The sequence below is a fragment of the Glycine max genome, chromosome 18 (assembly GCF_000004515.6).
Source record: "Glycine max cultivar Williams 82 chromosome 18, Glycine_max_v4.0, whole genome shotgun sequence".
Taxonomy (NCBI): Eukaryota; Viridiplantae; Streptophyta; class Magnoliopsida; order Fabales; family Fabaceae; genus Glycine; species Glycine max.
The window spans coordinates 3,281,538-3,307,448 of record NC_038254.2 but is presented as its reverse complement, the minus strand read 5'-3'; the positions used below and the strand labels follow the sequence as shown (position 1 = coordinate 3,307,448).

Genomic DNA, 25,911 nt, shown 5'->3' with positions numbered 1-25,911 from the left:
CGGTGCAGCAAGCAAATCAAAGCCACTGAACAAAGATCAAAGATACATCACTCTAAATTCGATTTCTAGTTTCAACAAATCGAATTCAATATACAACTCCAAAATAAAAGATGATTGGAATGAGTAAAGACTATCATCTTGACAATTTCACAGCACTAGTCAATTAAGTGCATGATTAATTCAGCTTACTTATAAAAAATAATAATTTCGCTTTTACTAATTCCTTGAAAAATCTTTTGAAAATCAAATAATTATTTCTCCAAAATTGATCCAAACAAAACATGCAAGCAACACTATAACATATAAAGATTTTGACTCGAATCAATTTGGTGAATAACACAGACTCTTCACATGAAGAATTTGAGAGATTGCGTCCATTAGTTCTAACCATTGTCCTATTTTCACAATTACAATTTACAAACGACCAAAGCCTCAACAAATAAACTACACGATTGTGCACAACAATTCAGCTAAGTGTAACACACAAGAGAAGAATATCTACTCAACACACAACTGTTACCCACTCCCACTTTTTGTAGAAACAAAACTTCCCTATCCATGCAAGCCCTAAAACCCATAATGAGCTGGGCTTTATTGTTAAGCACTTATTTCAGTAAACACGGGCTTCACTTTGGGAGGTCTACCTCTAGGCCTCCCACTGGTGGAAGCCTTCACCTTGGAGGCTGGCGATGCTTCGCTAAGTCCACCAGTGGGCCGGGTCATCTTCCTGGGCCGGCCTCTGGGCCTGCCACTTTCTGTCAAGGCCTTAGGTGGCTTCCCTGGGTCATTCGGGTCCTTCGGAGGACGGCCCTTGGGCCTGGGCGGTGACAAGACAGTGCCCGGTGGCAGAGGCTCCTTGGGCTTGGGTGGCCTGCCACGGCCACGCCTTGGCGGCGCCTTTGGGTCACGCTTGGTGTAGTTGTTCTTCCAAAACACTAACACTCCACTGTCCCTCATTTTCGCGAGGTGCACATTGAGCAAAACCTTGTGGCCCTGAGGTAATCCACCGTAGGTAGATTCTATGTACTTCGAAATTGATGATTTATTAGAACCATTGTCTTCATTCAGTGCTTCAATTGCCTCCAAAATCATCTGAAAAATAAAAAAATAAATTACACCCCTTAACTAACTCTTCATAATTATTTCATTTTAAAAAACATTAGCACATCACTTAATAATTTCATACAAATAGAATGGTAGAATTAACCCTTTTTTTTTCTTCTATACTTATGATTATGAAATTCGCATGCAATTATCAATTATAGCCAGAGCAGTGAATAAATAAAGAAATAAACCTGGACATTTTTTTTTAATAACTTGGACTAGATTTAGATCAGTGGGTAAATAGGGTAATGTTAGATAAATTATAGTAGCTAGGAAATTTGATAAGGTTAGAAAAAATGAGATTAAAAAGAGTTACAATTTACCTCGGGGTACGGAGGAAGTGAAGGGGGTTTATTAATGAATACCCCAGTTGCCATTAAAGTTAGTGGCAGAGTTTGGAACCTCGGATTCACAGAGCAACCTTGGTAACAAATTGAGCTTTCAAAGTTTTCTTTTCACAAACACAGGAGTGTGCTGTTTGAGCAGAACCTGCAAGGAAATCAGGATCTGATATAAATAATTAAAAAATCAAAAAAAGCTTTTTTCTTTCTTTTCCAATAAGAGAATATATGGACGGCTGGGAATCGCGGAAGGGGTGGTGATCCGACGGCTGGGTCTTTAATTTGAGGTGAACACTCGGATCGGTGACGTGGCGGTGGTTTTATTTTTTAAATGGAGGTATGAAAGTACTAAGATATCCCTGGTTTTGTTATGGACGATGATGTTGATGAAATTGAGATTATTGTTAGGGCAACAGAAACAGAGTCCAAATTGATGTAAAAAGGACCGTACTAGTGTACTAAGCAAGGATGCTGATTTTCTTCCCTAATCAGCGTGTGTCCTTCGGATATGGTTGTTCAATGTTCGGTGGTAGCTAAGCCAAGATTACTTTTGTAGTTTGTACATTAAAAGATTCGACACCCAACAACCACTTCCAGTGTCTATTTAATTTCTTAAGTGAGTTTTTTAAATTATTTTTTATAGTTTTTATAATATTATATTATTTGTAAAAATTCATATACGATTTTATTTTAATAATCAAAAACACGAAGAAATTTTAAAAAATTCACATTTTTTATATTTTTTAAATTATTAAATAATTAAACACAATGACATGAAAGAAAAATTAATTAGATAAATATTATTTTTTATTGAAAGAAAACAGTTTCTTAAAAAAAATATAAATTTTGTTGTTAAGAAATTCTCTATCGCATAGATTTATTCCAATAAAAAAGAAACTGCAAAAAATAGTTTCTGAAATTTGCAAAAAAATCTTATTGGAGATATTTTTTTTGTGGCTAATTCTATTTTTTTTAATTACCCTAACCTATGTTTGGAGGAAGTATCTTGGTGCATGTTTGATTTTCATTAGAAAATTAATTTCAGGTTTAAATTGATTTTAAATAAATTTTTATATGTTTCACTCTGATGATGAAATTAAAATTGAAGTAGCTATAAATAACTTTTATGTTGGATAAAAAATTTTACACCAAATTTTAATCATAACTTACTTTTTAATAAAAATATCTAAACATAAATTATATTACTTCAAAATCAATTTTAACCTAAATTAATTTTGCATTTCATCCAAAATTAATTTTATCAATTGAAATACACATTTGAGTAAATATTGGGAGAACTCAAATGTAAGTTGCAAAAGGATCTTCACCCTAACTTATTCATCTTTTAGATATGTATTGGAACACATGTTGTAATATTTTTAATAGCAAAACAAATATGTTCTTAAAAGATAGTTAAAAGATGTAAATTTAGGTTGTGTGTGTTGGTGTACGCATTAAACTTAAAGGTAACGCACGAAAAAACAACATGCAAGACGCTTTGACGTTTTTTGCATAGGAACACAATTTTTTCGTTCAATGTGGTTTCAATGCATTTTCAAACAACAATAGTAGTTGAAAGTTTTTTTGGTGAAATTGTTTTTAACTATGCATGTCTTTTAAATATATAATTATATATAATAATAAAATAGTTATTTTACCCCTCCCTTAAATTTTTTTCCCGTGCATCGCTCGTAAACACACTAGTATTTATAAAGATAATACACATGCATAATTATAAATTATTATTATTATTATTATAATTTGAAATGAAATAAAAGATTGATTAAAATTAATTGAAAGCTATAAAATTAAGATACTTATTAAATAAAAAATAAGACCCAGAAAAAATTATATTTTCCTAAAAATTTCAGTAAGGGAGTATTCAAAAGAATATGCTACTTTTATTTCTCATAACAACATACATTGTTGCTTTCGAGATATATCTTTTAATTAAGACCAGAGTCAATAGCGCAATAATCATTATCCCATTGCTAATCATAAAATTATTCTTTAGATAGTGCATCACTTGCTTAAGCAAAATAAGGAATGTAATTCTTATTTATTTTTGGGAATGCAACTATTTTCATCTACATGCAATGCAAGTCTTGTGGCCTCCCTATCAAGCATGTTACAATCTGAGGCCAACAACTATTCTTAATAAATAATTATTCCATAGTGCATAGTGAATAAATAAATAAGGTTATATAATACAAAACGATATAGGTCTAGAACTCTTGATGGATTGCTATTTGTTGGGGTATAGTCCTCAGAGTCTCATAGAAATGATAGTGCGTGATCAGTGAATATTAGCCTTCCACTTTAGGACGCCAACCTTCAATGACATCCTGTGGTTGTGCACTTGTTTTAACGAACGATTCCCTCGAGAAAATGGCCTGTACGTTCAACATTATTAGCTAATAGCTATAGCAAACAACAACTTAAACAAAAGAAGGATAAATAATCATTTTCATCCAAGATATGTAAACGGATAATAATTTAATCTCTAAAAAACAAAAATTATGATTTAATCTTTAATGTGTAAAAAGTGTGACAATTACTACCTACCAAAATGATCATTTATCCAACAATTTTTTTTCAAAGCATTACTATATATAGGCATAGCAAATAGCAAACAGCAAACTCAAACAACGAATTCTTATGCATCATGGCTCAACAACTACCTGACAAACAATCAATTCGTGAACTTCGTTCAGAAACCCCAGGATGTTAATATACATCAGTAAAATTTAGCCTAAAAATTCATTAATATGACACTCCAAGTTGGATTACAATACTAGGTGAATATTTTAACCTTTATAGCTCTCCTACTCGTAAACATTCAAACTATGCAGAAGCAAAAGCATCTTCGGCATCTTTAGTGAAATATTCGAGTTTTGTGTTCTGAAGAAATTTCAAATTAAAACGTTGTCAGCATACTTATGAATCTTCAAAAGTAGCCTCCCGCACACAATTCTAGATTTGAAAAAAGTGCCTTAAAGTACAAGAAAAATTATATGATGTTGAATGGGTAGGCTCATCTAGAACATACCTTCATATAAGACTTCAAAGAGGTAAGTGAATCAGGCACTGTCCATTTCTTATAATGCCCCAAAGCAATCTCCAAATGGTATAGCTTTGGTCCAAGTGATAGGTCAGCTGCAGATATCTCACTACCGTTGATGAAAGGACCCTACAAAGAGGAAAAAGATCAGTCAATTAAATAAAGCAGGCAGAAGGTTCCAGCAACTTGTTAAGCAATGCAGACTTTAGATAATAACAAAAAGGTTTCCTCAAAGTGTTAAACATATAACCATCTTGGATCAAATTCTCCATAATCACTAATATATAAACAGAATGATATTACGGGAGTTATTGGGCCACTTAAATTATTCAAGGAGCAAGTTTCCAAGTGCTCATCCCAGTCATGGAAATGGGTGAGTAGAGTTTTCCACTGAGCTTAGGGGGTTTTAGTTTAGGGAAGCACAATCTACAATGGATCAAGAGTTTTGGGCCACTTGGTCCCTAAGTTTGATCGGTCTTTTATTTAGATGATGTAATTAGATATAAGAGAAACAATTGGCTAAATTTATTTTCAAAGAGACCCCATATAACTGGAAACAAGATTTCAAAGAAACATGAGACACCTGCAATGCCTAAGAAACCTAGGTGTAACCACTAGGTACCATGCCTCTCATCAATCTCATAATGCTACTTGCATCTCCAAAATTGAGTTCCCAAGGTTCAATGGGACAAAGTTAAAGGAGTGGCAATACAGATGTGAGAAATTTTAAGCTCTTGATAATACATCTCCTGAATCAAAGGTCCATTTGGCTTCAATACATTTGAATGGTAGTGAGTTATAATGACACCCAGATTATAAGAAATCAAGGTTCCCATTGTATCCCGATTAATATATAACAGATATTTCTTTACGCTTCTGGGAAAATTGTGAGGATCCACTCTTGGAGCTGATACAAGTGTAGCAAACTAGAAGTGTAAAGGAGTTTATTGATGCCTTGTGAGATGGCCTTGACACAAGTGACATTGTCCTCTGAACATACCCTCTGCATTTTTTAGCAGGCCTTGAGCATCACACGTAGATGCAAGGGAAACTGTTTAATCACACTTCTCTCACTTATGCATCTAATCTTGCCAGATTACATGAAGCCTCCAGATCACATGTCTCTAACCCAAAACCCATCACTTCAAACTTCACCAAATCAACCCCAAACCTTTTGCAAACAGCACCTAACCCCTTAAATAAAACCTTTTCACCTACATACAAGATCCCTACCAGACCAAATGCACAAAAACAACCACCGGCTATCATAAGCAAACCACTCAGGACCTTTACTGCTTCTGAGAAGGCTGATAGAAGAGCAAAAAGGCTTGTGTATGTTCTGTGATGAATGATTCACCCCTAACAAGTTGAAGCATTAGTGTGGCCACCTATATGTGAGGGAATTGGATGAGGAAGAAAATTCTGAGATGGCTAATGATAATGGTGATATATCTGTGCACACAGCTGAGCACAATACTGCACAATCAACAGGCCCACTGCTCTCTTTGAGCATGTTATCTGGAGTTTCTAATTATCACTTATCAGACAATGAAGGTTACTGGCATGTATAACAAAAAATTGCTGCACACTTTGATTGATAGTGCTAGCACAAAAATTCGGGTGCAAATTGGAACCAATCCTGGCTTTATCAGTTGCAGAGGCAGATGGAACTAAGCTACACACTCAGTTTGTGTAAAGGATTTCAATGACAGCTTAAACAAGTCACTTTCACTTCTAATGTTATGATCCTTCCTTAGGGATTTTTTTTTTTAATACCAACTTCAGGTAACTCAAATTTCACACTTTACCATTCAGCTTAAATCTTACCAGGGTTGAAGTCGAAATTTCAGTTCAAAATGGGAAATCATGTAATAAGGATAATGAATTGTGTGAAAAACAATCCATAGTATTTCTTCTGTGGCTGAAATTCCATAACTAAATCAACAACCTAATCAAGATTGGAAACAAATAGCAGAAAGAGAAAAGCAGAAAAATGTCATACATTTTCCTTGATGTAATCATTGAAAGAGCTCAGTTCACTTAGTAATGCTTGCTCTGTTCCATCATTGGGATCCTTGCTCTTGAGAAATCCAATAAATGTAGAAAAGATCTTTGACCCCCTACAAAATAAAACACATGCATACAGCCATACACTTTAGGCAATTGGAGTACATTTAATTTTAATGTAGTTGTGTAAACATGAAAGAATAAAAAGTTGACATGGAGTAGAAGGAAACCAAAAATTGGAAATAAATAAAAAAGGACTACGAAAAAAACTGTGTTTAAGCGCATTGGTGGATGCAGATTATCTGTTGTGGGGGCAATTGCCCCCACCAGATTTTTTATTTATTTAATGTATACAGAAAAATATTTGCCCCCATAAAAAATTATATATTGCCCCCATTGGATTTTTTTTAACCCAAAGTCCAAACAAACATAAGACATTCAATACAAAAACTACATGTTCAAGCCCAAACCATTTAGCTCAATTCTCATTATTGTTACAGTAACACAAAAAAAACACACCACACATGCATAGAGCACACCATAATTTTCGATAGTATTGACAATGAAAAAATCATAGAACATTTTCAAAGTATGAAAATGTGTAGAGGACAATTGTAATTTGTAGAAGCATAAGTACATTAGATTTCTTATATCATGATATTATGTATTTTGTAGTATCTTGTGATATTTTATGTTTGTGAAAATATTAGAAATTATTTCTTGCCCCCCACTAAGAAAAATTTCTGGATCCGCCACTTTGTTTAAGCGTGTATGAGTTCATCATCCATTTTTCTAAAAGTTCAAAGCAGTGTACCACTAAGAACAACTAGATCTACAAGCCAAATGCATACGCTGTGGCCCTTTCAGGTGGGGTCACCAATGGTGGGCTGGGATACTTCTCTTCCAATGTTTGAGTAATAACATCTGAATCAGGAACCCACTTCTCATCAAACTTTATGACAGGAACTTTACCATCAGGGTTGACTTTAAGGAACCTAGACCAACAAAACAAAATATAAGGAAGAAAACAAATAAAGTAGTATGAGGATCGGGCATGTGGTCTGTGGCTGATTCAATTTTACAAAGATAGCAGCTCTAAAAGGGGGAAAAAGGAAAAAAATGGAGCAGAAGGTCACCATTCTGGCTTGTTGGTCAAATCCACCAACTTGGGGTCATAAGGTAGATGTTTTTCCTCCAGTGTCAGCAGCACCCTTTGGCAAAAAGGGCCTAAAAAGACAATTCAAAGAGTCACACTAACTAATCATAGGTACTAATCCGAGTTTAAAGCTCAAATAAATCAACAAAAATCATAATTTGTTTTCTTAAACACAAAGTACATGCATAATTAGCTCTCTATAATGCCAGGCTAAAGACTCTTTTGGCATTGCCTAATACCTACATCATGAAATTGAAACAACAAAATACGAAAAAAGTCAACCCTACTCCCGAAACATGAGAAATCACCGAATCTCTTCTACTACAATCGCATTCACTGATTTCTCAATAAACACTTGTAAGAGAAGAAAATACAAAAGTAAAATAAATCAAGCTTCTCTCAAAAGTTAAAATTAACTTATGCCCAAGCTAATTTATAGAAACTATCTCATTTAGCTTCTGAAAAAAGATGACTTTAACTTCTGCATTATATGAAAACTTAATTCATTTTACCTCCTTGTTTTCTTCTCCTATAAGTGCTTATTGAGAAATTTTATCCAAACATGGCCAGGTGACACTTAAGTTATTTTTGCTAAAAAAAAAAATACAACAGAAAACATTTTCACAATCCAAACAGCCCCTTATAGTCTCTGGGAAAAAAAGTGACAAATGCACGTGGAGATATTTCAAGTCTAGATACATCCTAATTTGTGTTCCTCCATTTTATTAGTTCTTTCACATGCACATCATTAATCCCTTAATGTAATAGTGATTCTAATTTTCACCGAAGAAACAAAAAAAAGAAGCGTAAAAAGGTGAGAGAATAAAAGATATTACAGTCGCCGAGCCTGTTGGGTGTGGTGACGGAAGCTTTAACGGCGATTTCGAAGGGTTGGGAAGGAGGAACGGAAGACATTGAGACCACTCTGAGAGTGAGAGGCTTCTTCTTCCTGAAGGAAACGACGGCGTTTTGGCGGAGGCGAAGGTGGTTGACGGTGGCGGAAACCGCACACGCCGAAACTTGAACTCTCACAGCGGACATTGCCGGCGTCTTACTCTCTACCTCTGTGATGTTGATGATGTTGCGTTCTGCTTTTGGTTCCTGCGATGTTTACGTGTCACTATACAACGTTTCCACATCAACATATTTTTTAACTAAAACTTACCTTCAAAAAACCAAAAACAAAAAGTAAGGAGTTTTTTTTTATTAAATGACAAATTTTTTATTTTCATTGAAACCGTGAGTGTTATTTATTATTAATATCATAGGAAGAACTTAAAATCTTAAATTCAAAGGTTATGTTTGGTCTTTGGTCACTTCTAATTTGAATCATCAAGATTAAGGAAGATAATATGAAAGAGAAAAATAGAATGAAATATTTAAAGAGGGACTCATATTTTCATTAATTACATGAAGAGAGAAGAGTGAGTGGACGATCCATGAAAAATAGGCTTCCATAACAATGAAATGTTGAGAATAATACAAAGGATAAAATTGAAAAATATTATTATTAGTTGATGATTTATAAATAGGATGAAGTATTCCTTCTAGAATAATATATAGGATCGGAGGGAGTATTTATTTAATTTTTTATTTTAATTAAAATGAATCGCCAATATAGAAATTTAATTATAAATTATTTTGTATGATAATATTTGTTGATTTTTATAGTAATTATTTTAAATATATTTAAGGTTATTTTAATTAATTAATAATATACAAAAAATTAGTGGATAGAAATTTAATATTTTACTTTTTTCTAATATAAATAAACTAAATTATATTAATTAAAAATTAGTTACCATCATTTAATCATGTTTTAAATTCTTAAAGTCAATAAAAATATTCTTTTGTATACATTTTTATTTACAAAATACAAATTGAAAATTTCTCTAAAAATAAAATTAATTTGTTGGCATTTTAGCATAATATATCCTAATAAAAAAATTCTTTTTTTTCCTTCTCACAACATCAATATGCAAATTAGAGGTGTAAGCGGATTGGTTTGGGTTAGGTTTGATCAAATTTGAGATCCAATCCCATCAAATTTAAATGGGTTAGTTTGGGTTGATTTTGTAAGAAAAAAAAAATGAAACCCAACCCAAATCAATTCAATTTGTAAACGATTCAATTTAGGTTAGGTCAATAAGTCAAAATATTTAATGTTGTATGTTCTTTGTTAAAACACAATATTTTTTAAAGCTAATTTTTTTATTAAATGAATCATACACAATTGTTTCTTGTTAGATTTTTTTATTAAAAAAAAAATTATGTGATGCTATCACACCCATTCCACTCTACTAACTTCTATCTATCTATCTATAGGGGATGAGAAATTAACTATACCATATACGAGATAAGAAATTTCAATAAGTATGGTGAAGATGCGTTTCAAACAATTTTTTTTACCAAAACCAATAAGACAATATGAGACATACTCATTGTAAATAGATTCGAAATTTTTTTAAAAGCGCATTTGAAGTGACTTCAATTAGTGAAACCATTGTCGCTTTGATCCTGAAGGTTAAGGATGCGTTAATGCTTACTTAATCTAAGTCGATAAATATATAATACAATATTTACTCATTAGTTTATTTTAGCTTAGTTGAGCGAATAAGAATATATGAGTTATTGTAAAATAAAAGATAAAAATTGGAAAAAAAATATCATTTGTTTCACTTATCCTCAAAAAAAAAAAAAAAAAGAGCAAACTTCTATTGTTAAGTGATAAATGAAAAATTCATTAGAATCACTACTACATAATAATATACCCATACATCTTTATCTCTATTGTTTTTCCACCAAAAGATCGCGAGTTAATTATCTAAACTTTGGATTATCCGGATACAGTAAAATGGTTCCTGCAGATTTATTGTCCCGTGCAACAAGATTCACTTGGTAAGATAAGAAAGAATTCCAAATTCTCTTATTTTTTATAAAAATAATAATTAGAAACCAATCAAGTTCCCCCCCACCCCCCAGTTAGTACATCAAAGCAACCAGGCCGTACGAGTCCATGAAAAACAAAACGTCAGAAGCCGAAGCAGAGAAACCCCCAAAGCCCAAAAGCATGGATATCGTGCAATGTTCTATGCTGACACAGTCTTAGCAAGATACAGTACTGGCCCATTCTTTTATATTTTCCTTTTATCTCTTTACACTTATCTTCTTTTTTATTTCCTGAAAATTAATCTCCGTTCATACATTTCAAAATCCAAGTACCCAAAAAAATACATTGCAAAATCTAATTTTATGGAATTATATAAAAAAAGTGGAATGGTGTGAAGAGAAAAAAGGAGTACAAATATAACTCCCCTAAAACACTATAAAAGACTAAAAAGGCCACCATACCAGATCTAGGAGTCCTTAAAATACAAGGCTGGGCTTCTTGTTAAGTAGTTTTTTAAAATTTTACTGGGCCAAGAATAGCGTATTATGCTATCCTTAAACTTCAGTTTTTATTGGGTGAATGTATTTAAGGCTATTGACTCAAACGACCCAATTCAAATATCATGTTCCTACATAACTTATATTAGACCTAAAATGCAAGACAGACTACACTTTCACACTTAATGTTTATGGGTAAGGTCTCTTTTCTCCGAGGTACAATTTAACGACAGAAACAAAATCTAATAGTTATTAAAAGTAAGAGTAAAAAAATATATTTACATATTTAATTATGAAAGGTTGAGATGCTGCTGTAGAGGCTGTAGGCCGTAGAGAATCTACGTCCGTTTTAGTCTTACGCTATCGTGCTTGGTATCTTACCAATATTGAAAGCGTTGCTAAATAAGAATTTAACCTTTTCCCAGTCAAAATCCACCATGCATTTTTTTTTCGTGTAAGAACCAGGCGTCGTGAAGTTCATACTTCATAGTATGATCTCTGGTTTATTCTGATTGCAAATGGGGCAAAAGCCGAAAGAAAAAAACAAACATGATATGGCCTAGCCGCACCACTTGAATATTTGCAATTAGTATCTGCAATGTACGTGAATTTGTGTTTGCATAGTATCTAAATCATTCCATATGTGTGTCTTCAATGTTTGATTTCGAAATATTTGAAGTTATTTGACGCACTGCTAATTAACGAGTATCTGCGATGTCTTAAATTCTCAACTGACTAAAAAAAATTAATTACTTGAGAGAAAATCCTATATTCTTTTGAATTTTTCTATTTATAAAAAAGAGAGAAAGATCATAGTCATCATCATCTCATGTCACGTGGTCTACACTATAAAAATAAACTACAGGGATCCATGTTGTTGATGAGATTTCCAATTTTAACAAAACCAACTTAATTACAAATCCAATCACGTGATAGGCTATTATGAAAAATATCATAGTTATCTTCTTATGGCAAAAAAAAAAAAAAGAGAACTGCTAGCCAGCCAAATCAAGAATATTAATTTTTTTATTATTTTAAAATAGAGATATTTAGTTTCCTATTTTTAAGATTCATAATTTTAATCTCATATTTTAAAATAGAAACATTTAATCCCTTACTTTTATAAAATCTACAATTTTGATCCTTCACTCAAATTAAAAAGAGATTAAAATTAATTATGACATAAATTAAATAAATTATCTTGTGTCACATCATTTCATTTGAGTCACATCAAGTTAATTTCTTATTAATTAATATTTTTGAATTTAATGAAAATATCAAAACTGTGGATTTTACAAAATGAGAGGACTAAATGTTTCTATTTTAAAATGAGAGGACTAAAATTATAAAATTTTAAAAATAAGAGAACTAAATGTCCCAATTTTAAAATAGACTAAAATTACATATTTTTTAAATAAGAGACCAAAATTATATTTAAGACTATTTTAATCAAGAGTGACTTTAAAGGTACCAACTACATCATGCAATATAAAAGATTTTAGGCATTGGATTATGTTAACCCTCCAGATTTTGCCACGTGTCCTTAAATGATTTTTAAAAAAAATAAGAATAGGGTAAATAATCACTTTTGTCCCTAAATGTGTAATTTGTTGATAAATGTGTTCCTGAAATATGAAAATACAAAATTTAATCCCGAAAGTGTAAAAAGTGCAACAAATATATCTGACTGTTAACTTTCCTCCGTCACTGTTAATAAAATAGCCTACGTGATACAAAAAAACAAATTTGTCACTGAAATGATTGCCAACGTGATCATCTCTAATTGTGGAACATATTTGTCATATAATATTTTCTTGACTTTTCCTCTTCTCACTCTTTGGGAATATGAATGGGTAAATAGTCATTTTTGTCTCTGAACGTGTAATTCCCTGACAAATGCGTTCCTGAAAGATAAAAATATAAAATTTAGTCCCTAAAAGTGTAAAAAGTGCAATAAATATACTCGACTGTTAACTTCCATCTGTCACTATAAAATAACTAAGATTTGAATAAGTGAAATATGAGATATATTTATCTTTTAGGATAATTTGGAAAATTTGTAATGATTGCTACACTATTACAATATTTTATTTTAGTAAATTAATACAAATTTTATTTTGGATAATCTCTATTGTAACAAACAAATTATGGTTGACTATCAATATTATCATTATTATTATGTTTGTCAATATATTTTAAGTGATTATTGTAATGTTATGCTTGTAACGATAAAAAAATGGTGAAAATTTATTCTAAAATTATATTTTACCCTTGAATAAAATGAAATTTCAAGTCTAATAAATTAGCCAATAGAAATATACTGATATTTAAGTCTAACAAAAAATCATTGATATTTTCGTTCAATAATGATAACTTATTAACATTTTTTGTCCAATGGAACGTACTAACATTTAGGATAAAAAATATTGACATTTTCGTCCAACAAAAAATTATTGACATTTACATATAAAAATGGTATCTTACTGACATTTTTGTCCAATCTAGTCAGCATAACCATGTTAACAATCATTTCAGTGACAAATTCATTCTTATGTGCCATGTAGGCTATTTCATTAACGATGACAGACAAAAGTTAACGGTCGAATATATTTGTCGCATTTTTTATACTTTTGGGAATTAAATTTTATATTTTCATCTTTCAGTGATGCATTTGTTAGCGAATTACACATTGTATTTTCATCTTTCAGGGATAAAAGTGGTTATGCACTCATAGAATAACAATGAAACTTCATTGTTTATGTGCTCCCAAAGTTTCCAAAAACTTCATTGTCTCTATATCTTCTTCGACGTGGTCTCAAGTTGCTCAAGCTCCTCTAAAGCGTGCTCAAGCTCTAGTGTTGGGTTTTAGCGCTTTTGAAAGTTTCACTTTGAATTTCCATTGTACCGGTTGTTATTGGTAAGCTAAAAACCTAATTCCTCTTATAAGTTTTTCTCTTTTTTATTTTCTAATACTCTATTTTAGGCTTTTAGGTTTTTCCTTGTCTCCACATTTAGTTGCCGGCCACACTACTATATTTTTGTTTGAATGTTGTTTCCCTTTTTCTAATGCTCTATTTTAGCTTGTATCTTCTTTCCACGTTTTGTAAAGACATTCTACATTTAGTTGGTGGCATATAAATGTATGAAGGCAATCAATTGATTTTTTTTCCCATGAAGCATTCTTAGATAATTTTTACTCGATGCTTGTTGTGATGGTTTTGGTACCAATCAAGAGGGGTTTTTGGAAATACTAATTTCAGGTAATGTAGATTCTGTACAGGGTTAAATTAACACTTCAAAAGCATTGTTTCAGTACTGCTTTAATGTAGATATTGGTTTCCCCAATTGTTGTTTTAATTCGTATGCTTAAAAATTGAGACTTGTAGCAACTTTTATTTGTATATGCTTATTTACTACTCCTATTATTTTGGTAGGAAGCATAACATCTTTAGATGTTAATTGCAAGTCGAGGATTGGTATGAAATTTGGTAGTGTAGAGGCAGCATGACATTTTTGGCACAAATATGGTGCTCATACAAGTTTCAGAGTTAGAGTACGATACAAGAACAAGAAAAAGGAAGATGATACTATTACGTCATGTCCATTTGTTTATTGCAAGAAAGGGCTGCAGACATCAAATAATAAAGATACTTTGGTTAATATAGCTAAAACTAGAACAAATTGTAAAGCCAGGATTTCACTTACATTGAAGAATGAAAGTATATTGTACATGAGTTTGTAAAGGACCATAACCACCCTTTAGGACTTCCAGAGGCAACCCATATGCTTGCATCTCATAGAAAGATAAATGAAGTCCAAGCTTATGAGATTGAGCTAGATGATGACTCTGAATTAAAACAAAAGTCCATATTTCAACTTTTGAGCACACATGTAGGACATAGTACTAACCTTGGATCTACACTCATGGATGTAAAGAATTACCTTACTGCAAGAAGACAAAGAAGCATGGTGTATGGTGAAGTTGGATGTCTTTCTTCCATGCATACCAAATGGATATTGACGAACGAATTACAAATGTCTTTTGGGCCGATACAAAGATGGTATTAGATTATGACTATTTTGGTGATGTTGTTTCATTGGATACTACATATTGTACCAACTTTGCAAATGAGTCACTTGCTTTATTTTCTGGTTTCAACCACTATAAGGTGCAATAATTTTTGGAGCAACATCTTTGTATGAAGAAACAATTGAATCCTTTAGATGGTTATTTGAGACGTTCTTACAAGCACATAACCAGAAAAGACCTCAAACTATTTTTACTGACCAAGACTAGGCAATGGCTAAGACACTTATTGAGGTGATGTCTGAGACTCAACATGGTTTGTGTTATTGGCACTTGTCACAAAATGAAATTAAACACCTTGGCAACTTGATGAAGGGATAAAGTTAATTTTTAAGAGATTTCAACAAATGCAAGTATGACTTTGACACTAAATCATAGTTTGAGGCAACTGATTATAATGTTCTAGAAAATAATTGAATCAAATCAATTTATGCAATAAAAGAAAAATGAGCTTTGTGTTACATGAAGCAAGTAGTCATACTTGGGATGATTCGGTTGATGATGACAACTCAACATTTGATAGGGATGATGGGGAGATTTACACTAATGGACCATGTATAATTACATAAGTAAACTTAACACTACATTTTAACTCAAAACCTTAAGACTTAAGTTTATAGGTCTTGCCTTTATTTATATGGTGTTCAACCTTCTCATTTTCACATGATGTGTGATTTAACCTCACACTTGTATTCTAACATTAAGTAAATTTTGATGTCAAAATTTCATACTTGTACTATCACTTGTTCTAATTTTCCATTTTCATTTCTGGATAAAGAATTAAGAAGGCATCAATTTGAGGGAGTATCTTGTTCAGCACCTCCGACTTTTGATCCCCCTCAAACACTTGAGAACTAATTTAGTTTTACTAAACTTTTGATGGTAATATCATCTATTATGAGTTGCTATCGTTTTTTTTATTTGTGATCATGTTCAAAAGGATCTTTCTTTTTCTTTTTTTTTTTTTTTGTGCAGGCACCCCTTGATGACATGTCTTCAATTCCAAATCTAGATTCAAGTTCCTGACAACATATTGAATTTACCTTGCTGCATTGAGTTTTTATGCAGAAACCCTTTTCTTTTTTTGTGTATTGAGTTTTCTATAGAGAGAAAATCCAATTTAAATTCCTTAGCAAGTGATTTTTTGTTGTAAACTCAGATGGCATCATGTTAGAAAATCTAGTGCTGTAAATTTTTTTATGTAAATTCATATGAAAGCAAATTCATATTATGACTGAATGAAGAATGCTGACATGTGACTGAAATAAGAACATTAGCCTGTTCATTTGTGTTTTATGCCTATCACTGTGGTCAATTATGGATTTCATTGCCTATTAGTAAATAATATGTATGCTGCTACATTTCATTTTGAGATATGTGTTGTTCCTCGATACCACTTTGTTCACTTCCATGAATTGGATCTGTCCAGTATTTGCTGACATAGTATGTCTCGGGTTGTATATTATGGCTTTCGGAGTTTATGTTATTGTTGTGATTAGAAGGCTTAATGTTTGATACAGCAAATAGGCAAGATTATTAGAAGACAAATACAGTAATTGATATAGTGCAAAAATAGAAGGATTATGTTGCAGGAAGTGATATAGTGCACACACTCATTGAATTATATAATTTTTTTAAAAAGCACATTAAAAGTAACTCACTATCTGCCCGTATAGCCTCTTTCAGTGGAAGCACAAATGAAATTTTTAATGTTAAGGAATGCACTATTTGGCACTTAGTATGCGGTATGCCTCTTTTGTGGCTTCGAATTAGGGGATTGGATTTGTGCGTAGCTGTGCTCATGCGGGATGCGGTAAATGACAGTTCTGAAATAAAATTTTTAATGACGTGACAAAACCTGAAGGATTAAAATAATCCAATGGCTGAAATCTTCTAAATTGCATGGTGAGTCTGGAAATCATTCTCATTATTATAAACACTTCACCAACATCTATTATTTCTTTCTATCTCGATCTCTCCTTATCACATATAAAAGTCTATCATACATATATTTTTTAGTGTCTTTTTAAGTGTTCTTTAGGGTTTTAAGTGTCTATTAAACTTTTTCCTAACATAAATATTATGTTTGTTGAATTAAAACTCTTCTCAAGTGAACCCTAGCAAGAACCTAGTAGCTACTCAATCTAACATGTGTCTTCCTTTATCCTGTGAAGCGGTTGGGGTCTCCAATTCTCCATATATATCAGAATGAATAGCACTGTAGTATTACTATTTTCCTCTCATCTCCAAACTAAGCTCCATGGCAGACCACCAATACCTTAACCTTCAACCCCATCAAAACCCCCACTCCCAACTACAAATCTTGATTGCATCTATAATCTAGATACACCATCTCACCTGAAACTCCAAACTTGTTTTTATTACAGGATGAGTTTATCTTAATCTCAACTTGAAATTTTGATAAGAGCATGTATTCCTCATGAAGACTCATAACATATTATTTTAAGAGAAAAAAGGTTAGGTACTAATATGGTAATTTTTTTTACACATTCATTCAATCATAACACATCATGTATGATAATTTTGTTAATTTTTAATATAATTATCTTAAAATAATTTAAATGATAATTTATGATAGAATAATAATATAAAACTATTTTATATGCATGACATTAAACTCTTACTTTATTATTATATATAATTAAAATATTTTTTTTTCTACAACTTGATTTTGAGGCTTTTTCAATCCTTAGAGTAGGCGAGTTGAAGCTCAAGCTGACTACTTTTCACTGTGGCTTTGGCTGAACCATCTTGAAACACAAACCATTGCACCTTGTAGAGCCTTATTTTTAACACAAACCATTTTTATTTCCTTATGAAGTCATGCATTGAAAATCAACACTACAATATTAATGCATCAATGTTATGCATAATAATGATGTTGGTGATTAGAAGTAATTTGTTTGTCTCATTATAATTATTATAATTGTTGTATAAAAGAAAAAAAATTATCCAAAAATAATTGTCATTTAACTTTTCAATGAAACATTAATTATCTTTTTACATTTGTATCTCTTATAATATTAGTGATGGATAACAAAATCTATAAATAAATTAATTATGATATAAGATTAATTTAATAAAATTATTATTCTTTTTTATCTATTTTTTTTCTTGACATGTGTAAAACTACCTAGAGCGATAACTATTTTAATACGAAAAAGTATTTTTCTAAAAGTATTTTTAACTATATATAATAAAAACTCGATAAAATGTATTGTTTGCTAATTAATATTATAACTAATAATGCTCATACATTTTACTTTTAAAACAATTTATTTCTGTTTAAAAATAAATAACTTATCCATAAAAATATACTTGGAGTCGAACTGCAAGCATATAATTGACAACATCAAAGCTAGAAGGTTTCAGAATAATGAAGTTGGAGATATTCTAATGGGAACAACATCAAAATTGTCTCTTTTCAAAATTATGTTATTCATTTTGTGAGCAGACAAGTTAATCAAGTTGTTTACTCTTTAGTTAGAACACCTAAATCCTTTGCTTATCCGCAATCTTTTGATCATAGTCCTTCATGTATATGTATTGACTCTTTCATCTAATTTGATTTAATATAATTATTTTTCCTTAAGAAAAACGTAAAGAAAGAAATAGAAAAGGTTGAAGTATACACTCTTGTTACTCAAGGGGGAAAAAAAATCATTATGTCGATGTAATTCGGCTTGAAGACCTACGCATAAACTTTTTATGGACAATATTAGGACCACGGACCCAAACGTGTCCAAGATCACATGTGGAAAGACATGCATGTGGGAATTGTTTGGGATAGGCAATGAGTTGCGCTAAAGAAGTGGACACCCATCATTCAATTTTGCCTTTGTTTCGAGTGTAAAGTTGCTTAAACAATAGTGGCACATATCCTTACTTGTTTTGGGACCAAAAAAATCACAAATTGCATATATCCTTGTTTCACTTTCAATGGTTTACTTGATAGGATATTGCTACAAGCCAACAACAAAACTTAAACAGTTAAACTTTCATCATCACTTCTAATTAGTTCTTATTCAACTGCTAACTAGGAACGTTTTATGAAATAACTAAATTTAGGCACAGGCAGCGTAGCTATTAAGTGGGAATTTACCGTCAACTGAAACACTAAAATATGATGCCATATTTTTTAAAGAGTAAAATTACACTTTAATTTCTTTTACGAAATATGTAAATATTTTAGGAAAAATAGTCAAATTCGTCATTAAAAATGTGATACAGTGACAAATTGATTCCTATTAGATAAAAAAATATAAATTTAATCCCTGAATGTACAAAAATACAACAAATTAATTCTATGGTTAAATTTATAAAATTATTTTGTTATTAAGTTGTAATATTTAAAGACCTATTTGACAATAAATCATATTTTTTTAGAATCAATATGATATTAAGTCATAAAATTTAGGGACTAATTTATCATTAAATTGTTTGTAAGACTAATTTATCACATTTTTTCCACATTCAGATATTAAATTTGAATTTTTCATCTTTCAAAAATTAATTTATCAGTAACTCACTTTCAGTGACAGATTTGACTATTTATCTAATATTTCATTATATATTTTATGTTGAACTATATTCTTCTCACTCTAAAATACATTTTTAATTCTTTATATTTTTAATTATATTCAGCTTGGTTTCACGATGGCGGTGGCGACAATCCTTTATTTTTTAAAATATTCAATTTAATTATTTATATTTTTGAAGTGAGTCAAAATGATCCTTTCGAAATAATAATTATTTTCAATTTCGTGTACATGACTTTGAACACTTTTTCTTTTACTAATTTGAGATATAAAACTTGTTTCTTTAAATTTACTTTCATGAAATTAAACTATAAAATCAACTGATATTCAATTCAAAATGAGTCATAAACATGATAAAAATTATATGAAAAATAAATTTCATTCACAATAAATAAATATGCTATTAGATTTTCTAATATTTCAGATACAAGGTTTAGGTTATATAGTGGTTTATTTTCTAACAAAGTTCAATCACGTCAGCATTAATTATAAGTTCAAGAATTTAATTTGCATACAAAGAAATATGATTCAAAAATGAAAATTAGTTACATTAGAATCAAATCAAGGCTCATCCTAACCTAACCCTAATGAGAAGAAACTCATGGAATCACTAAGCATAAAACATAAAGAAGGAAAGTCATGATTCTTTAAGAATCAAACCTAAATTCTTCAAGATCCAATAGATGAACAAAATTAGAATTTTGTTTGTCCTTAAGTAATAAATAATCAAACATTAGGGGTTGGAGTAAATTCTTATGCCTCAACTCAATAACATATCAATTCAATCACAAATCAATGTTAGCTGTTTTAACTTAAAAAAAGAGTTGCATAAAAAACAAATTGAATTCATTCAATTCTAAGGGTCATGATTCTCTTCTAAAGCAAAATAAGTCCACACAGGATAAAATTCAATCACCTACACTCTATGCCTACTTCACCTTCCTCAAGAAATTAGGTGTTTCACTCAATTTAACATACAGGGGTTATGTTTATGCTTAACCTCATCACATGCTATCTCATTCATATATGCTTGACAAGATTCTGAAATCATCATCATACAACAAATATACACATTCAAGAACTCTTTTCAAGGTTATAATGGAGTGAAGTTAAAGATGGAAAAATATTTGAAACTAGGCTAATTAATTGAAAATTTGTGTGACTTGTATAGTTTTTTTAGAGGCGTGTGACTTGTGTAGTTTAAATTTAAAATTTCTGAAAATTGAATATCACATAAAATTAAAACTAAATTACAAGACTAAAAAATGGTTTTAACTTTTAGAACTTAATCTATAATAATCTCAAGCAACCCTTAAATTATGATTTTTTTAACTATGTGATCTGAAGATTGATCCTAGAGTTGTGCTTATGAAAAAATATTTATTGAAAAAGGTTAATTCCTTAAATAAATTTTCAGTACCTCAGGAATTAATTTTTAACTTTTGGTCAAGAAATACCTGGTTCTCACACACACAAAAAAAAAAAGCTTTAAAATGCTCACTTCTCACTAAATGCTTTCAGGCAAAATTGTGTCAAAAAAATATAAATTCTAATATGCAATAAGGTTTTTTTCCTTTGATAAGATAAGATGCAATAAATAATTTATTGGTCCAACGTTAATTTGCCAAAAATTAATATAGGCTCCTCTAGTATGTTGACAGTAAAACTTTGGGACATTTTTTACCTTTCAATCTCAAAACAAAAAAGATAACCCATCACTAAATTAAACCCGACAATGGGTTGGATTTTTCCTTTCTTGTCCTAAACCCACTCGTGTCACCGAAAGTGATGTAAAGTGAATTCCAATAATCCTATTCACATGTAGTGAAAGGAAACTATCTGGTCTCTGTTACCTTTTTTTTTTTCCTTCTTCAGGTATGAAAACCCTCCTTTGCTGTACTCATTTTTATCTCTATTTTAACTCAATTATTACATAAAAATTGATAGTAAGTAATAAGAATCTTATAAATTACAGAATTTGAGTACCAAATCATAATTAATGTGTAGTTGTTTTTCTGTCATCACATTTTAGATGGAGTCCGATCGTCATGTGTAGTTGAATTGGTTCCATGGAAGCATAAGCTCTCATCCTTGTTTCCAATAATGTATGTTGCTGTTTATATAAGGAAATTTTAATTGACAAACTCAGATTTCACAACAAGACTCCACCGAGAAGGGAATTGCACCTAACTGATCGACTGGCTAATTAGGCCCCACTTGTGTGATCTTGAAAATCATGAGCATGTGACTCCTCCTTGATCAGGTTTTGATATGATACCCTCCCACTTCTTAAATTATTAGGTTAGGGTCTTTCTTTCCCCTAGTACTATATATTAGGGTAGTTTTTGTGTTTACTCCATGCAATCAAAAGAAGTGCATCCCTTATTTTAAAATACCCAAATCCAAAATTCATGGGCAGCTCAGTGAAGTTTATTCACATAAAGTCTCTAATCTCAATGTTAAAATTTTTAATTAAATCAAAATTTGATGATACAAGTAATTCAACACACAAATCTTATAATTAAGGTTTAAGATTTGATTTTCAGTTCGGACATAAAATCATAACTTAATTTGAGATATTATTTTACCCCCAAAATGAATTAATTTTGTGGGAGGAAAATTAGTGGAATGCTAAATAAAAATATCCTCTGAATACCTCCAGGTTACAAACAAAAAAAAATCTAATTAAACGAACTTTTAAAAAAAAAATTGTTTTACCATTACTCGTGTACGTGAGGCCATTTGGTTAATTATTTGAACATAAAATTCCATTTGGGCACTCCCTATAGGGAGCTAGCTTAGAGGGCGCGGCAGCAACAACAACTATGCCAAAAGCCTTGGGTCAATGCTTCATATTTCTTATTAAAGAAATGTTTACACATCCATTCCCCAATCATATGTGTGTGTGCCATATGGTTAGCTCTTAAATTATTTTCAAAGTGATCTCATCGAATGCGGCAATGTGGGTTTATGCATTCAATAATTATTCTAAATTAATAATCCCAATAATGTAGAGGGTGATAATCAGTGGAGCTTAGATTAGGACATGCCATTATTTAAACTCTTGATCACTTGGTAGAATGTATCTTGTTTGTATAATTTGCTGCCGGCGCAAACTATTAAGCGACAGTAACCTCAGGCTTAGCAATTATGTTCAATAATTAAGTGATTTTCTTGATCTGATATAACCATATAATATGCACTTCATGCACTGAGATTGGTGTTTAATTATAAATATATTCCATTTAAATATGATGCCAAGTGTTGGTTTAACGTAAAGGTACAACATAGTATCAGCAGGATTTGGAACTTTATCAGCAACCAAAGGAATCTCGTGGAGTTGTATTTGAACGAGGAAAAAAAATTGCACAGCTAGGATGAAATGACAAACACGGGAAAATAAAGGAATCACCACAAGTGTGCGTAACGAAAAAAGATTATATTTTAATTTAGTCCTCTTATTAGATGTTGTTGATTCTTAAAGTTTACACTTTATCATTTGGATGAAATTGTAAAAAAATCAAAGCTACAAAAAAAAAGTGAGTTCAAAAAGGAGAAAGAAAAATGTAAAATCAAGAAATTAATTAAGATGACCCTTAACATGATGCACGGGTTATGTTCAACCAAATTATGAGAGGATAGTGACTATCTTACTTACTATGTTAGCTAGAAAGTATTGGTGGCTATTATTGTATTATACTTCATTACGTACTTGATTATCATGGTTGCTTTTTTTAATTGTAGATATCATTGATTAATTTAGAATATAACTCCGGCGAGCTAGCTCTGATTTGACCCTCGGACCGGCCAATTGATTTTAAGATTTGGTCATATTATTTTTATAATGTTAAATTAAAGTTTATAAATTTGAGGTTGTTAAAATTTTAAATTTATTTTTGAAATAATAACATATGGTATTATTTTATACATTTTTGTATTAAAAAAATAAGTAACTTTTTATTTTTTGAATTTATATATTTTTACACTTTTCATAGTTTTATATTTTAAAATTTTAATTAAAACAAACGAAATACTTGTCATGAACGATGGAGATTGAAAAACTTCCTCGTGAAAAAAGATAAAGAGATAAAGGATCATGTATAAAATTAGATAGCACAAATTAAATATTCTAAAGCACCTTTTCTGCTTGAGGTAACATATTTAGCTTGATTATGATGGAAAAATACAAGAAATGACTAGATTCCCATTTCACTGGATTTGATATGTCAACTTTCAAGAAAGTAAGAACAAATCGCCATCCATTTGAAAAGACCCGTACAATTTTCTTTTTGAAATATTTGATTATCGCTCTTTGTTTATCAATTTATACTGGTATGATTATTTGATATCCTCTTACATAAATTATATAATCACTTCCATAGTGATGCTGTAAAGGTTTGACGTTTGACAAGTGTATCAAATGTTTAAGTAATAAAGTCTTAAAAGTCTAAGTGTTAAATTTCACATAAATTTTGTATTGTACTTATCTTAGATACTTTTTAATTTATAAGAGAAAGAATTAATAAAAAATAGGGATAGAAGAAAGAATAGGAAAGAAATAATAATAATTATAAAAAGCAAAAGAATTAAAACCAGAACAATTCAAGAGGAAATTCGATGGAATGCAAGTGTTAGGACCTAGCATGTCTTGTTTGCTTATGATGTATGATTTTATGATTTTTCTTTATCAATTCAGATGATTTTATTCTACATACATCTATTTATTTACTTGTCCCTGATTCCTCAAGATGACAAGTCTATTTTACTTATCTATCTTTCAAATTCCTTTGAAAAGATTCAACAAATAAAATGCATGAAGTCTAAATTCTAGATGTTTGCCGAAATGCATGAACATAAAAATTATCATTCTATTTATGTCTAGTAATGACTTTCTTATGAAATCTTTTCTTTTTGTTCTATTAGAAGTTACCCTCTTCCAAGCGTCTAACCCCTAAAACTAATACAAGCATATTTTCTTTAGATATTATTTAGAAGTTATCATCTCCCGTGCGTCTAACCCCCAAAAGAATATAAAGATGAATAATGCAAGATAAAAATAGAAAAGATAATAGAATAGAAAAAACTGGAGAAGGATTCCTGTTGCATTGATAAATATGAGAAGTACATCATACATCGTTGGCTTTTTCGGCCTGTCAGACCCTACCTAGGGGTTTAGCCACTCATGACCATTGAGGGCTTTAAGTAGTAGTGAGAGGGGTGAAAGAAAGGAATAAAGATGATAAAAGAAAGGAGAAGAAGGGTTCTCAGGCTTTAGATAGTAGTGAGAGTGCTCTAAGACTCGATGTGTCGTTTCCCCTTGGTCTGACTCTCTATTTATAACTGCTGAAGTGGGCTTTGGGCCTTCGTAGGCTCGCTTAACGCGACATCCCTCGCTCAACGCGTGTAGATCGTGCGCTTAGCGAGCTCCTCACACCTAGCGCATTATGTTCTATTGGATCGCGCGTTTAGCGCCTGTTACGCGCTTAGCACGTACTGTTTCTGTTTTGCTCGCTTAGCGCTTGTGTCTGTTTTGCCCGCTTAGAGCCTACTGCACGCTTAGCGCCTGTGTCTCTAGTCGCACTCAGTGCGAGCTGTGTGCTAAGCGAAACGTTGGGCTGAGCCTTGTTGCTGGTTTCTTTTTTTCTTCGTTATTTTTCCAACTTTTTGCTTTTAGCCCCTCCAAATTTTACATCTATAGCCAAAATTTAACGAAACATCAATTCTTTAACACTTAAGCGTAGATAACTGATAAATAATTAGTGAGTGGAGGTTATTTTTAATTTCGCGTTCATAATTTGATTTGCTTAATTTAAAAAATCTTATGATTTCCACATTTTATCCTGATTTTATTTTTTAACAATCATTCTTTATTTAAATATATATAACATAATAAAATATTCTATGCCAAAACAATAAATCAATGATTATGATTTGCGACATACTCAAACAAAAAAAGAAAGAAAGATTACATATTAAAAGGGCAAAATTGAGGTAACGTTTATTGTTTTGTTGAATAAAACCAGACATGCACATTCTTATTTTCTTACGTATTACACTCAATTCTCACTCAAAATATTATTAATATTAAAGATAAAAATAAAAAATAGTTATTCATAAGAATTGATTGAATTAAACAATCTATGTACGCAAATAGAAAAAGAAACAAAAAAATCTTGGATTACTTTTTGAAAAAAAAAGTAGAAATCCAT

The 25,911-nt window shown here is 31.0% G+C and overlaps 2 protein-coding genes across 2 annotated transcripts; both read right to left on the bottom strand.

Moving 5' to 3' along the window:
- Nucleotides 1–325: 325 nt before the first annotated feature.
- Nucleotides 326–1,733, bottom strand: LOC100803968 (HMG-Y-related protein A). Its single transcript, XM_003552939.5, has 2 exons — nt 1,428–1,733; nt 326–1,092 (listed from the first exon to the last, which is right to left on the bottom strand). The coding sequence occupies exons 1-2, from the start codon at nt 1,479–1,481 to the stop codon at nt 598–600; spliced, it is 549 nt and encodes a 182-aa protein (XP_003552987.1). The 5' UTR covers nt 1,482–1,733; the 3' UTR covers nt 326–597.
- Nucleotides 1,734–3,410: 1,677 nt separating this feature from the next.
- DHAR3 (dehydroascorbate reductase) lies at nt 3,411–8,785 on the bottom strand. The gene is made up of 6 exons (NM_001250000.2): nt 8,506–8,785; nt 7,650–7,740; nt 7,365–7,508; nt 6,509–6,626; nt 4,495–4,635; nt 3,411–3,838 (listed from the first exon to the last, which is right to left on the bottom strand). Exons 1-6 carry the CDS (start codon nt 8,708–8,710, stop codon nt 3,752–3,754), a joined length of 786 nt encoding a protein of 261 aa, NP_001236929.2. The 5' UTR covers nt 8,711–8,785; the 3' UTR covers nt 3,411–3,751.
- Nucleotides 8,786–25,911: the final 17,126 nt, after the last annotated feature.

Coding starts and splice junctions, on each gene's coding strand:
- LOC100803968 (XM_003552939.5), bottom strand. CDS start 1,481: ATGGCAACTGGGGTATTCATTAATAAACCCCCTTCACTTCCTCCGTAC. Junction 1,093..1,427: donor CACTTCCTCCGTACCCCGAG/GTAAATTGTAAC, acceptor TTTATTTTTCAG/ATGATTTTGGAGGCAATTGA.
- DHAR3 (NM_001250000.2), bottom strand. CDS start 8,710: ATGTCCGCTGTGAGAGTTCAAGTTTCGGCGTGTGCGGTTTCCGCCACC. Junction 4,636..6,508: donor ATGATTACATCAAGGAAAAT/GTATGACATTTT, acceptor TCCTCTTTGTAG/GGTCCTTTCATCAACGGTAG. Junction 3,839..4,494: donor CTTTGAAGTCTTATATGAAG/GTATGTTCTAGA, acceptor TTGAACGTACAG/GCCATTTTCTCGAGGGAATC.